General features: G+C 37.6%; 1 protein-coding gene across 6 annotated transcripts in view; it reads left to right on the top strand.

Moving 5' to 3' along the window:
- The window catches only part of Kiaa0825 (KIAA0825 ortholog), a 432,254-nt gene that overhangs the window by 116,014 nt on the left and 300,306 nt on the right, over nt 1-15,934 (top strand). For all 6 annotated transcript variants that reach the window (XM_085830935.1, XM_085830933.1, XM_085830932.1 and 3 more), the window contains 4 exons: nt 1,409-1,503; nt 8,898-9,125; nt 11,082-11,347; nt 12,730-12,880. In XM_085830935.1, coding sequence (XP_085687061.1) covers nt 1,409-1,503; nt 8,898-9,125; nt 11,082-11,347; nt 12,730-12,880 — 740 coding nt within the window. The remainder of the gene's footprint in view (nt 1-1,408; nt 1,504-8,897; nt 9,126-11,081; nt 11,348-12,729; nt 12,881-15,934) is intronic.

The raw sequence follows: 15,934 nt of genomic DNA, 5'->3' as shown, positions 1-15,934 counted from the left end.
AAAAAAAACAAAAAAAAAGAAAATACAGAAAATCTAATTGTTAAAATCTCTTAAAGGCTAAAGAAATGTAGGATTATAGTATGTAATTTATTATCCTATGCTAACTCTAAGCCACACATAGCTTTTAGTTCTAAATTATTCATTTAGTCAAAATATGATTAGTGCAATCATGATGTTAAAGTGGAACGATTCTTCTTTTGTTTATTTACTACATATTGAAGGTCTCTTCTCTCTCCCACCACGGGAGTGAGTTTCTTCATCATAAAATGGAACATTGTACAAATAGTTCCATTTCTCAGTGTTTGTGTTTTTTAATTAACCATTGTAACTACTAAGAACATGCCTTTTCTCCTGATACACGGTTATTTCTCTTTGCATTTTGTTTTTTAACGATGATGTTGATGATGATGGTTTAGGTTTGCATTTCTGTGTATGTACATGTGTGCAGATACATGAGCATCTTTTTACGTGCAGGTAGAGCTACAAATCAACATTGGGTGTCTCAGTTTCTCTCCAACTTATTTAATTTTTGCATTTGTGTTACATTTATTGTGTCTCTCTGTGTGTTTCTCTGTGTGTATGGGCGTGTGCGAGCCACGGGACACATGAGCTAGGATATAAGGGACAGTTTCAGGAGTTTACTCCCTCTGTGATGTAAGGTCATGGGGACCAAACTTTGGTCATCAGGCATTGGTCTTTATTTGCTTTACCATCTTGCAGGCCCCCCAGATTATTTGTTCGAGACAGCCACTGAATCTGGAACAGCTACACTGAGACAAAGGATCTATATTTGTGTAGATTTATATGCATGTGTGCCAAGTAGTGATATAATTAGCATCTATATTTCATTAAGTTGTATATTGAAAAGAATCTGTATCTTGTATATGCCTGCCACCAACGTACATCTTACTGATTATATTTCCTATGTATCCACATATGTGTATTCTTATATGTATATATCTACTGCGTATGTACTTTTCTATATAATTAATGTGTGAATCATGGCTAAAATACGTGGTTCTTTTTAAATGAGATTTATTTGTTTCATATGTATGTGTGTATGCTAGAATATATGTTTGTGCATCACATGTGTGTAGTGCCAGGAATGCATGCAGAACAATGACTAGAGAGAGCATCACATCACTGGAACTGTAGTTAGAGGCAGTTTTGAAAAGCCTGAAGTAGGTGCTGAGAACAGAACCTGGCTCTTCAGAAAAAGTACTAAGTGTTGTTAATGACTTAGCTGTCTCTACCACCCTGTTTTTCTTTCTCTCTCTTTCCTTCTCTCTCTGTCTCTTTCTTTCTTTCTTTCTTTCTTTCTTTCTTTCTTTCTTTCTTTCTTTCTTTCTTTTTTTCTTTCTTTTGTTTTAATTATTGCCTTTGTATTTGTTTCCTTCTCTTTCCTTAGGAATATTGGAGAAATCTAAGAGGGAAGTCATGGTAGAGAAGCTTATAGCAAACGAAAACAATACAGCACCAGAGGCATTATTACCAGTAAAAGAGGTGAGACATTTTATTTACATATAATATGATTATGTTTCTGTGGGTCTATTGTGAATCAGAGTATCCATGTTTGCTCTTTTCCTCAAAATAATCTTAATTGAAATTTCCTCAGGTGTTTTAGGCCAAAATCCAGAAGTATTATTTTCAAGTAACTAAACAACAGATGCTGATAAGGATGTTGGGAAAATAATCCTTATACACTGTTGCTGGGAATGTTAGTTTGTCAGCCACAATAAAGATCAGTGTGGAGTTGCCTCCAAAAGTCAAAAGATAAATGTGTCCACATGAACGTCTTGTGCCACTCTGTGGTATACACAGGGAGGAGTCTAAGTCATCACACACACACATACACACACACACACACACACACACACACACACAGAGAGAGACAGAGACAGAGACAGACAGAGACAGAGAGAAGAACGAGCTACTTACTCACTTTCATTCTGTCTCCATTAACAATAGCCAAGTCATCTTAGGCATCTATCAGTTGGATGGGTGGATCAAAACAATGTGGTAGATATACAATATATTTATTCACTCATAAAACAAAAGTATGCATATGCATTGTAGATATATAGTTGGTGAAATATAAGAAAATGAAGACGGTGGACAGAAAGGATATGACGTCTGACCTGATCTTTGTTTGTTTACTCTGATTGTATGGAATGAGATTATCATATCAAATGAGTAAGCAAGACTCAGAAAGACAAATAGATATTTTCTCTCAAAGTGTAGATTCTAGACTAGACAAGCCTAGTGAGTGAAGTGAGGGGGAAAAGAGAGGATGAGGGACAGTGGACATGGTTCAAACACCGTGGGTAAGGCTGTGAGGATCTCATGACATAGTCCATTAATGTGTGCAACTGCTACAAACTAACAAACTAAAAGCACTCTCTGCAAAAGCAAAGCTGGGCCATTGTTCTCTTGCACGGTCTAGTTCATAGAACGCTATAAAAACAGGACTCAAGAAATTTTTGTTCCTGCTTTGGCTCAGGACCTGTATGTTGATCATGTAAACCACAGTTAATTATTGAAAAGAGATAATCATGTCTACCAGGCTGTCTTGCTTTCTGGATTGTAGTAATGTCTGTATGATTAAAAGTATTGATAAAATATTGGAATGCAGAAGTTTCAGGAGAAAATCGTAATTTCCTGCCCCTCACCTGTGTGAGCCCCTGGCAGTGTTGTGACTCTTGGTGTTGCACTATGGTACACCACATTCTGCGTGCAACTACAGTCCCACTTCGCAGCTGTGTCTTACTTTGGCTTCTGATGACAGGCTTGATTTCTTAAAGCACAATACCTTTTCTTTGCTTTTGCAGTCCTAGGAGTGATTCTGATTCCCTGCTAAGTTGTGCTTCACAGTTTCTCCTTAGCCACGCCAGTATTCCTTCACCTAAGTTGCTGTTAGTTATCTTTGCATCACTGTAAAAAAAAAAATACCTGTCAGAAGAACTTAATCAAGGAAGGAAGAATGTGCTTGTTTTATGGTTTCAGATTTCATCCTGTCATGGCCGTAAGAGGAGCATGTCATCAGAAGCAGCTCAGTCCATGTCAGCCGGAGGCTGAGGTGGCTGCTCATATCATTGTGACAAACTGGAAACAGAGACTGGGACAGGAAGCATCCAAAATCAGTACAACCGGAAAGCATGTTCCTCAGTGACCTACTTGGTCCTACTGTCCCCACTTTCTAACATTTCCACAGCTTCCCCAAAGCACCTTTTGGGAGCATGTGTGCAAACATATGCCCATAGAGCAGTAGTCCTTCGTACTGCTGCAACCCTCTCATAAACCTCCTCATGTTACAGTGACTACAACCATAAAATTATTTTGTGGCTACTTCATTACTGTAATTGTGATACTGTTAAGAATTTTACTGTAAATATCTGATATGGAACCCCAAAAGGGTACCAACCCACAGGTTGAGAACCACTGATATAACATATTACCATAGCAGTTATCAAGAAATAACTTCCTTTTGAAAATTTTTGAGTGGTTTCTGCTTTCTCACTTAAAGGTTAGTAAGAAACCTTATAAATGTTTTAAAAGACCAGCGTCGCCTGTGTAGTTTATAACAGTTCCCTGTCTCAGAAAGCTTCAACAACAGAGCATCAATAAACTCAGCATGAATCTAGCATTAGGTAATAGAAGATAAGATTTAGCAATTCCTAACTGTTGTGCATGGAAGAGAAAGACACTCAGTTCCTATTTCTTTTCTTAGATTAACTAACAAATGTTCTTTTACTTTAAGTGGAATATGTGTGATACCAAATATCAGATGGGAAGAGAAGAAATAAGCAATCTCTCATGAGAGCAAATAGACTTTTAGAAGATGGTTTCACTGTGTAGAGGTTTTCAGTTTTCTTTGTAAGAACAGTGATTTATGTCTTTGTTTCTCATATGTAGAGGGGGAATTTATGTGGAGGAGCAGATTACAGTCAGATATCAGTTATCTCAGGAAAACAAAGCCCTCTGCACAAGCAGAGGAAAAGGTGGAGAAAATGACTCTAGCCACAGGAATCAGTTGCAAATTTTACCAAACATGTTCTTTAAATGTACGAGAGATTTTAATGAATATTTGTGCTTCAATAGAGAAAGAAGCAAGAAAAAAAAACTAAGGTCTTTGTTTCTTTTTATTTTTATAGAGGTAGTTTCCTTTAACATTTTATCATAAATATGTCCCAACGAGTTACTTTTATGTCGCAGGCTGTAATTTTTCCATCTATAATGACCTAAGTTTGACACCTGCATCCCAGGTAGAAGGAAAGAACAGATTCCTAAAAGGTGTCCTCCTACCTTCACATATAAGCAAAGAGATTAAGTTATTGGCTAATTGTACTCAAATTTAATTGAGAGATTGCTTTCTCCTGTATGTTGATAAAGGATCAAATAATATTTAGACAGGAAAGTTTAGTTACATTTTAACGATATTAAAATAAGATCTTTTTTTGACTACGGAGTTGTAGACTCATGAGCTATATATAAACCACACTTATTATTTTCTATAGTTGTAAAAAATATTTAAAAATTTTGTTACTCTCTCTGTGGTAATAGGTGAAGGGGATTCTAGGCGGTCCCCACCCCAGCCCCAAGGGACTTTGCCCATCAGTTCTGACCCTAGGCTTGTTTGTTGGGATATATATAACCCATCCCTCTGTAGTAGAATTTATTTCTGAGAAAGAGAGGTAACCCTTTAGAAAGTGTGTGTGTACAAGTCCATTGCAGTTTTGACCTTCTTGGGATGTTTAAGGTATTGGAGTATTTATTAGAGCAGTGTGGATCACCAGTGGCAGCTTGTCAGACTCCGAGCTTGTCCTTGGTATGTTTACATTGGGTTGTGAAAATGCAGGAAAGCAGGTGTACTGCTAAAGAAGAACGGAGAAGAAAAGCTATGTGTGCAGCATCATGGAAGTTTGAAGACAAGACTGGAGTCCAGAGTCCCAGTGCCATCAGAATCTTCCTTTCCCCTTTTCTCTGTGTGCTCATTATAGAGATTTGGCGCATATGTGTATCTTTTAATTTTTTTCCCACCGTGCACATGCTCTTGCCAGATCCATTGGCTGAGAAGGTGTCCTCAGGGTGTAGCTAGACTCTGTCTTTTTTTTTTTTTAAATAAGTTCAACTTTTATTTATTTTTATTTATTTATTTTATTTTTTATTGGGTATTTATTTCATTTCCATTTCGAATGCTATCCCCAAAGTCCCCCACAAGCTCCCCCACCCACCCACTTCCACTTCTTGGCCCTGGTGTTCCCCTGTACCGAGGCATATAAAGTTTGCACGACCAATGGGCCTCTCTTTCCACTGTTAGCCAACTAGGCCATCTTCTGATTCATATGCAGCTAGAGACACAACCTCCGCTGTGTGTGTGGAGGGGGTACTGGTTAGTTCATATTGTTGTTCCACCTATAGGACTGCAGATCCCTTTAGCTCCTTGGGTACTTTCTCTAGCTCCTCCATTGGGGGCCCTGTGATCCATCCAATAGCTGACTATGAATCCCCTTCACCTATTACCACAGAGAGAGTAACAAACTGAAGTGGAAGGCCAGTTTTTAAAACCTCTGAAACTGGGCCAGGCATGACAGCACATGCCTTTAATCACAACATATAAGAGTCAGAAAAGGACAGATCTCTGCAAGTTTGAAGGCAACATGAATCTGCATTGTGATTTTCCCAGTAAGACCTTGTTCCATAAAAGCTTGTGAAACTCCTTTTGAGCTACCAGGTGAATGAATGCTGTTGTTATTGTTGTACACAGGATGTGAAGTGCTTCCTTTGGTTTAATTATATTTTCTAACTTTGTAGAAGCACCTGTACAATTCTGAAGAGACTTGGCTTACCAACGTTTTTCTGTTTCAAAAATTTCAGCATTTTAAAACATAAATTTTAAGTAATTTAATTAAAAAAATATATAGCAATCATAGACTTTAAACTGAGGCAAATTAATCCAATGAGATTTGCTATGGCTCAAAAAGAACAACATGCTGGTAGTAAGACTACTCCATATCTAAAAGAATCAAGTGTTTTTCAAAAGGGACTGCTAGGTTTTATTCGCACACAGTTTTTAATTATTATTTTATTATTTCTAATTCTTTGTAGAAGAGTTACTTGAATCAGCCTGTTTTTCTAAGTAATGAGCTTCAAGGGTGTAATTTTTAAACTTACAGGACTGATAACAAATTATCTTCCCATTGTCTTTTTGAAAACAAAATTATGCCTGTCTAGCATACATGAAGCCTTGGGTTCAAGAGCTAGCACCACGCATGCAAAAATCTAATTACTTAGATATGTGGATATTGACAAATTAAGACTGGTGGCTAAATCTTAAAACTTTGGATTAATAAAAAAAATCTATATCAACAAATGAAATTCCTGAGATATGTCAAAAGTATTCCATTTACCTCCTATGTTTACCAAGAAAACTTTACCCAGTGTTTAAAAACAAATATACTGGGCCATGAAGCATATTCGGCATAAAGGGCAATGGACTGAATGGAAGGTTTCAACACTGTCTAAACTAGTACTGTCTGAAATATGAAAATACTTCTTGTCTGTAGTACTCCAAAGCATACCTCTCCATAGAATATGAGTCCAACATGATGGACAGAAATGCGTGTGTCTTCTAGGTGATAACCTTCAAGACAAAATACTCCCACAACACCACCAGGCTGACAAAATGGAGTCTAGAGAAAATGCTTGCCTGAATCAGCAAGGCTCGTCCAATCCAATCAGGCATCAGGATCCACCAACTCTAACTCAAAGGTCACTAATGTGAAAATTACTGAGAACTGGAAAGGTGAAGAGAGGAAAATCAACCACATAATGTTACTTTGAAGCACTAAAAGAGTTACTTTCAAGCAAAAAAAAAAAATTGTTGGATTGGATGTACATATAACAAATTAGGCTAATGATTTTGATCTCTGTAGTTCATAGGTTGATTATCACTCATTGTATGTGTGCATGTTCATGCATGTCAGTGCAAATGAAGGTGTATACATGCCAGATTTATGGTGGAGGTCAGAGGACAATGTTCAGGAATCTGTTCTTTCCTTGGACCATGGGCTTCGGGAATCAAGTTGAGGTCCTCAGGTTTGCACAGCAAGGCCATTTACCATCTCCCAAGGCGTGACCTCAGCACTCTTAGACTGAAAGGGACCATAGAAACCATCTAGTTCAACTAAAATCTCTAATATAAAGAAAAACAAAAATTCTATAAGGGAGATAGGGCACAGGATCTAACTTAAAATTATTTTTATTCGTTTCATTATGTATGTATGTGAGTATGGGAGTTTTATGTATAAATGTGTGCAGGTGCCAGAGAAGGCCAGAAAGCAAGGCACTAGATTGATGGGACTGGAGTTAAATGAGCTTTGGAGTCACCTGACATGTGTTGGGAACAGAACTCTAGTCCTCTGCAAGAGCATTCAAGCACTGCCAACTGCTGAGCCATTTATTCAGTCCTGAGCCCATAATCTCCTGTAGCTGGAGTAGATGACAAATTACTACAAACAAGGTGTGCTAAAACAGAGCTTGATTTTTAAGCATAGATTTAATCTGCTCACTATGCATAGCTATAGAACTTTAGAGTGCATTAGAGGGTTTGGAAGACATTTGCATTCACAGATATATTTCCACATGATTTAAAACAAAATTGAACCAAGTGTAACAATTTGTTTTTGTCATCTTGACACAAGCTAAGGTATTCTGTGAACTGAAGGACTGCTTTCATCAGATGAACCTGTAGATGAGACTGAGAGGTATTTTCTTGGTTCATGATGGATGCTGGAGAACCCATCCCATTGTGGGCAGTTCCAACTCTTTTCCTAGATTGAACAGAGCTGAGCTGATCAAGCTTTGGAGAGCAAGACAATAAGAAACACCCCTTCATGGTTTCTGCTTATGTTCTTGTCTCCAGGTTCTTGCTCAGACTTTCTGCAATGATTAACTATGATTGGTATGTGTAAGCCAAATAAACCTTTCCATCTCTAAGCTGCATTTGCTCATAGTACATTATCACAGTAATGAAAGCCAATTAGGACACAGGTCTCCAGGTAGGGTAGAAAAAATATGATCAAATTATATTTGATAGAAACTGTAAAATATAAAATAAAGTAAAATGAAGAAAAGAAATACCACGTAAAGGATCTGCATATGAAAATGGACTATAAAATAAAGATATACTGTGAAACGCCTAAAGAAGAGTGATTATGGAGCTAGTGATGGTCTTTCCACATACTAGGCAATGCAAACCACTTCATGTCCTCATTGGTTAGGACAAAACTATTAGTGCCTAGCCCTTTGTGGATGGAGGGAATCAATAAAATTCTAAGCAAGTTAAAACCTAGAAAGGTGCAATGTGTTTTTTCTCTGAGAAATGTATTTTATTGCTGTTTTCCTTTATAGTTTATCTAGAATCCAGAGATTAAAAAAGAAATCAAAGATTGAATATTAAGTGCTAACTTACATTGCAATTCTTGTTAACAGTAAACTGAAAAAAATGGCAACAAAAATCTAATCTAGAGTTTATTAAATGTATTGAATTTAAAGATTGTTTTATGTGATAGGCTGGAGCTGGAGCTTTCCGCTCTTGTTAAAGATAGTTTTATTGAACTGTACTTAAAAGATTAAATTTTGAAATGAGTTTTTGATTAAATCCACAGAGGAATTAAAGTGAAATGTCCGTATATTGCTCTGTGTGAAGAATGCACATGTTTTTGAATATGGCTTCATTCACAAGCTTATATTCTTCAGATTGTAAGAATGTTTTTAGGAGAATATCAGAGGATACCTGTTTTCAATATGTTGAATGAAAGTACTAATTTTATATCTATAACTACTAAAAAACCTGCTCCTGTGTTAGATGAATAATTTCATATATGTTTATATTCCAGACTACTTTACTAGAGTTTGGCTGGAGAAATGCATTTAAAGAAGTACCTCTTGCCATAGCACACTGCATATCTGCAGCCATTGAAGGGTTTTCCACCAAAGTTCTCCAACAGGAACAAACTGAAAGGTCCTCATCTGTGAGCTACACTATAAACCTTGTAAATGTCCCACAACTTTGGCCAGAAGGTCACATATTTCCAGGGGAGGAGCAACCAAAGAGAGTCGCCAAGGCAAGTATCAGATGAGATCTCTTCAAACCATTGCCACTTACTAAGGCATTACATCATAGTTATTCTCTTCCTTTTTGGAAGGAATTGTAAAAGCAACCTATGTGGAAAGTATAGACTACCCCACTTAAGGATCCATCTCATATACAGTCACCAAACCCAGACACTATTCTGGATGCCAAAAAGTGCTTGCTGACAGGAGCCTGGTATAGCTGTCTCCTGAGAGGCTCTAACAGTGCCTGACAAATACAAAGGTGGATGCTCTCAGCCAATCATTGGACTAAGCACAGGGTCCACAATGAAGGTGCCAGAGAAAGTACCTAAGGACCTGAAGGATTTGCAGCCCCATAGGAAGAACAACAATATGAACTAACCAGTACCCCCCAGAGTTCCCAGGGACTAAACCACCAAACAAAGAGTACACATGGAGGGACCCATAGCTCCAGCTGCATATGTAGCAGAGGTTAGCCTTGTTGGTCATCAATGGGAGGAGGGGCCCTTGGTCCTGTGAAGGCTTGATGCCCCAGGGTACAGGAATGCCAGAACCAGGAAGTAGAAATTGGTCAGTTAGTGAGCAGGGGGAGTGGGTAGGGGATAGGGGGCTTTTAGAGGGGAAACCAGGAAAGGGGATACCATTTGAAATGTAAATAAAGAGAATATCTAATAAAATATCTTTCCACCTGAGTGACTATCTTAGTCTGTTTTGAAAGGCAACAGAACCTGCTGAGAACATGTAAAATAATTCAGTACATATATTCTGCAGTAAACCACTGTAAACTCAGCAGTCAGTGGTGGGTTTTTGTCACCCTGAGGCTCTATAACCCTTCTGGGGAGTCCTCCTGACTAGAGGCACAATATTGCCATCAGCCCCTCTCCCATCAAAGAGACCAGATACATATTAAATAGCAAAAACAGACCAAACACTTCTGAAATATGCTGGCTCCTTAGCCATAAGAATAGATTACATATTGTTGTTCCTCCTATGGGGCTGCAAACCCCTTCAGCTCCTTGGGTTTTATATCTAGATCCTTCATTGAGGACCTTGTGCTCAGTCCAATGGATGGCTGTGAGCATCCACTTCTGTATTTGTCAGGCACTGGCAGAGACTCCCAAGAGAGCTATATTAGGCTCCTGTCAGCAAACACTTATTGGCATCCACAATAGTGTCTGGGACAACATTATGAAGTAACCAGTACCCCCTACAATGCCCAGGGACTAAATAACCAACCAAAGAGTACACATCGTGGGACTCGTGGCCCTAGCTACATATGTAGCAGAGGATGGCCTGGTCAGGCATCAATGAGAGGAGAGGCCCTTGGTCCTGTGAAGGCTCTATGGCCCAGGGGAATGCCAGGGCCTGGAAGCGGGAGTGGGTGGTTTGGTGAGCAGGGGGAGGGAGAAAGGGGCTAGGGGAAGGGGATTTTCAGAGTGGAAACCAGGAAAGGGTATAACATTTGAAATATAAAGAAAATATCCAATAAAAAAACCAACCCGATTACATGAGATCTTTCCTGTTGTTTCTAAACTATTTTAGGCCAAACTGATAGTCTATGTATTATTTAGTAAAATATGTTTATATGTGGAAATTTTTTAGAAGAAAATTAGATGAAATTCAAAAGTAATGTAAAATTAATATCCAAGGTACATATTATTTTTAGTTCTGTTGATTATGCATAAAAGTATTGTCATGTAAAGCTGGCTATGAGTATTTCATAATCTATGTCTGGTGAGCATAAGGCTTGAAGGTTATACATAAAGAGACATCATTTTGCTATTTCCTTATTTGACAAGAAACATTTAACTTTCTACAACTGAAAAAAAAATTATTGTTAGAAAGTTGTGTCGTTATATTTATGTTTGATGCCAAATTCATTATTTAAGAATTTGGCTCCATTGTATATAAATTACACGGTGCTGTCAGAATACAAATAACTCTGTGCCACGTTTATTTCTCCCTAGTTTTGTTCTGACATCATGGAAAAGCTTGATACAATGCTTCCACTGGCCCTGGCAGGCCGAGATGATTCTCCTCAGGAAATTAGAGAGAACATGCTAGAGGCATGCGGTAAAGTGGCAACAGCTGTCCTGGAAAGACTGCAGGAGAGAGGAAAGGAGGTTCCTTCCCGAGCACCACTGAGGAACCTGCACATCATCCTGTCCTCAGCAGCATATGTCTCTCAGCGGTTCACTCACTATGATAATCTGATGAAAGAGACAACGAAGAAGTGAGTGTCCTTAAATGAAGCTGATGCTCATGCTCTAAGAAACACACACTCTTCAGACTTCACAGAGTTGACATGTTGACAATAATCACTGAGGAGCATATAATAATGGTGGATTCTTTTCATCTTTCTCTATTAGTAAATGTTTAAAAGGTCAAATATGGGTCATATCAAACAAATGTGTGGATACTAACAAAGGCGATCTCTACTAGAGACATGCACAAAAGAGCACACAGTGTTCTGCATGGTTTCAGGCCAAGACTGAAATTTTACCCTGTCCTTTTCCTATTGTACGTTAAACTGACCACATAGGAAAGGAAGATCAAACTTATTTCTGTCCTGCATATAACCATTTGTGAAATAGTCACTTCTTGCTTCTGCTTCCAATCCAACAGGCTGGTGGTAACTGCCAGAGTGAATAAATGCATTTCAATCCATCATTGTGCCTAGTGTAAACATATTGCAGGACATCTATTTAGTAATAAACTATCCATAATATTTGAAGAGGAAGCATCTGCCAATCTTAATTCTCATGCACTAGTAGTCTAAAAATACAATATGTTTTCTGTATAGAGATAAAAATTGCCATGGGTGCTATCAAGTAGTCGTTTTGGTTACACATGAATTTTGTAAATCCTACCATAGCTTCTTGAAATAAACATGTGGACTTGCTAGTCCAGTGGAATCTAAGAATCTATTCTATATTCTTTATTCAGCCTTCATAGTCTCTTAAGTTATGAAAGACAGAAGAATGATATAAATAGCTGAAGATAAAAGTGAAATAAATTTGGCTCACTGTAGGATACAGTTATGTTATTTCTTTAATTCTCATAAGTCATCAGATGTTGTGATTCATACTTGAATTTATAAACAAAATATGGCAGAAACTGTTTCATTTCAGTAGACTATTCTAAAACAGTTTATAAGATAATTGACATCTACAAAATTACAATTTTTAAAAAATAAAGAGAGTGTGTATGAGATGTGATAGCTTTAGAATAGTTCATTCTGACAAGTGTATGTTGTTCTCCAGTAATGATAACCTAATGCCTAAATAATGCACTAATCTCTAATAATAGGCTTACAAAGAATACTTTAAGTTTTGAATGATCTATTGACAATACAGTTTGTCTCCAGTTGAAGTGCATATTTGTAGAACAGCAGATGTACATTTCAAAGGACTTGCAAAACAAAGAAAGGCTCCCCCCACCCACTTTTTTTTTTTTTTTTTTTTTTTGGAAAGTGAATGTGGATACAGCCTTCAGCTTTGGGGGGAAATGAATGATTGATATCTAATAATGAAAACCATTCTTAGTTCTGGGGGTTGTTACCTCCTACTGCACAGACCTTAAATCTCTGTCTCTTTGATCATTCCCTCTGAACAGACCCATATTCCTGGTGCCTGTCCAGCGCTATCAGGAATTCATCAACACTGTCCAGTTTCAGGTTACGGACTACTGCGCCAGAGTTTGTGCTATGAGCATTTTACAGGATGCTGAGAGCCACCACTGGGATGACTACAAAGCTTTTTATGAGGTGTGAAGTTTACTGTTCGTCCTTTTTACACAAACATATTTTACTGCCTACCTGCTTTCTAGCTAATTAGAAGCATGAGCTCCGTATTGCTAAAACATGAAGTCTGTTAGGATAATATTTTTTAAATATTGAATTTGTACTTAGGAAAAACATTCTCTTTAGAAACCTGAAATAAATTAGACATCAGAACTCCCCTTCTGCTTAAAAGTAAAAATAACTTAATTTGAGTTGCAGGATTGCAGCACTGTCTGAACCAGGGTAAAATGAGATTCAATGACAACTCAGAGATAACAAGAGCTGGCTGGATCCTTTGTGTTTTCCCAAAGCTACCAGTTATACATGTCCTTGCACCTTTCCTTGGTGTGTATTTCCGTCCTGTTTATTAAATGTTTATTATTAAGTAGCCTTACATTTAAGCTTATTTTTTACTTCAAATTCTTAAGAGTACATTTAAGATGCATCTTACCATTTTGTATTTCACTATTTTCATTCAGCTTGTTTTGATATCCAAACATCTACCAAGTGATAAAATATTTAAAATTAATTCCATGCAAGGGTCAAATATGTATGTATCTTTAACATTTTTTGAGGTTTAAGAGTTTCAATGACCACCTTGTCTTTCTTAGCTTTTCCATCCCACCCTTTCTTCTGGATGACATCTTATGATCTTCATTTTCCTTGATCATCTGAGCCACTGTGGAGTATTTAGAAAAAGAGAATGGGCTTTTCTCAGCAATCACTCTTTCCGTTCCCCAGCGCAGGGAGTGTTTGTGACTGAAACATCATAGGTGCTGTTAAAACAGAGCAGCCTCTAATGAGAAACTCTTAAAGACATTCCTGTTCTCCTCAGGCTGTCTCTTCTCTCCTTAAAGCCCTCCTCAGGTACTTTTTCCTTTACAAGAGCATCCATACATCATTTTCCAAGCTCAGCATACTTCAAGCATTAGTGGTAGCAGTGAGCAGAGTAAGAGATGAAGGGGCAACAGTACAGCTGGCAGCCTGAGATAAGAAACAAAGTATTGGTCTCCCTTCTCCTGGCAGCACTGAACAATCTACTTGCCTTGAGACAGAAAGTGGAGCCATCCTGTTTCAAACTGTTTCAATATGTCCAGGTACTAATGAACAATTTTGTATGTTTTCAGTGAAGAATAGATATCATTTTGATACAGACTCAGGGTATTTGTTTCCTCTTATGCAAATCAAGGACTAGAACAGTTGTGCCCTGTGAATAATAAGTGGTGTATGTGCTAAGAACCTGTTATTGGAGTTACCCAGTATTTACAAAAAAAAAAAAAAAAATTATCATGTAGCAAACACACAGCTCTTAGATCTTATGACAAGGCTTTATCTTCAACAACAGAAAAAAAGAACCTGTTTCCCTGTGAGTACATGCCACTTGAGCTTCCTTATACTTACATGGTCAGTAGTTACAATTCAATTGAGAGTTAATGGTTGTTCTCTGTGTGTAGAGGGAAAATAAAGTGATACTGTTTTCTATTTACCAAAAATAAGATAGTTCATGAAATAACCCCAGTTTTAAACTGCTTTGACAAGTGGTGTACCTGACATGGTTGCATCTTGCTTTTTGACTCCTTTTTACCTCCTCTGCCACATGTCAGCTGATTTGTGGGAAAGGACTACATTAGAAAAAGTGAGATGTTGCACTGCTGATTGGAAATGAAGCGTTGGACAGGGATCTCAGAGGAACTAATGCCCACATACACAGTGAAGTAGAGAAAACAGAAAGAATCTACAACCCAGGGAGTCATGTTTGTGCATGTTATATGATAGCAAGTAAACTAGACACACACATTTCTATAATCTAAACACATCAGGCTGCAGGGTCCAAAGAGCCAGGCCCTTTCCATTGAAGTTTTGCTCAGATGGTACAGTGGGTATTGAGACTGCATGTTTAAAATTAAGCTTTCTGGATAGTTGACTTATGCTCAAATTTAGTAACTTGTGTTTTCCAATAATCAAAGAGTAAAGAATTATCTGTTCCGAGATAATGCTGAGTGGCTTCCATAATAAAACCCAGATGCTTGTTTCCTGATATATAATCTAAGCAAACGCTCACATCTGTTTACATTATAATGGGTTTACAATAACAGATGTCTACTACAGAATACTTTTGAAATGACAACATCAAGGAAACAGGTAAAAAAAAAAAAAGAGTCATATTTAGCTTAACGAAACCCCTGCCACTCATACACCCATACTGAAATTGTATTCATTTAGGAAGAATTGTTAAAACAAAGGGTGTTTTTGTTTTTCCAAAAATCTCAAAAGCATATAGTACATTTTGAGCAGAAAAAAAAAATCTCTCTACTAAAGGATAATTATGAAAGGAACTGGTTTTCTGTATTTTAAAATCATGGCAAGTCTTGTTGATCATACTGGTACTCAGGCACATCCCTCACCACCAGTTCCAGCATTAACTGGGCTCAAGGGTCCCTTTCATTTACATCTGAAGCTCTGAGTAAATCAAGCTTCAAGACTCCTCTTAGTTTGACAAGAGTTCCTACTACATACCACAAAGCAAGCGGAGAATTGTTTGCTTTGCTTTCTTGTTCTTTAAGTAGTTTTTAGCCCATCTAAAAAAAGGAAGTCAGAAGCTACCTACTCAAAGTCCCTTTCTGTTTGAACTTAACTCTGATACTTTCAAGTCCAAGTTTCCTACACAATAATAGTTCCATTCATTTTTGTATTATGGTTTGAAAACCAATCATTATTATATTAATGAGTACAATATTGTAGTAATCAGTGAACTGCCAAAATAATGCCATGTGACGAAATATCTGCATGAGAAGCTAGTAACTTGGGGTTAGGTGAAGAGCAGGCTCTTTTTGCTTGTTATGAGACAGGAGTTTATTTTGTAACACAGAGTGGCCTGGAACTTGTTAAGTAGCTTAGCCTGGCTTCAAGCTCACATCAGTCCTGCTTCCCCTGCCACTCTAGAGCTGGGATGAAATAGAATTCCCATCTCACCAGGCAGGATAACATGTATTTGAAAACTATGCTAGTGGATACAGCAGATTGTAAAAGAGAAATATT

The sequence above is a fragment of the Mus caroli genome, unplaced genomic scaffold (assembly GCF_978045245.1).
Source record: "Mus caroli unplaced genomic scaffold, Mus_caroli_1 scaffold_15, whole genome shotgun sequence".
NCBI classification, from domain to species: Eukaryota; Metazoa; Chordata; class Mammalia; order Rodentia; family Muridae; genus Mus; species Mus caroli.
The sequence above is the reverse complement of the archived record's forward strand: the minus strand, read 5'-3'. Positions and strand labels throughout refer to the sequence as shown.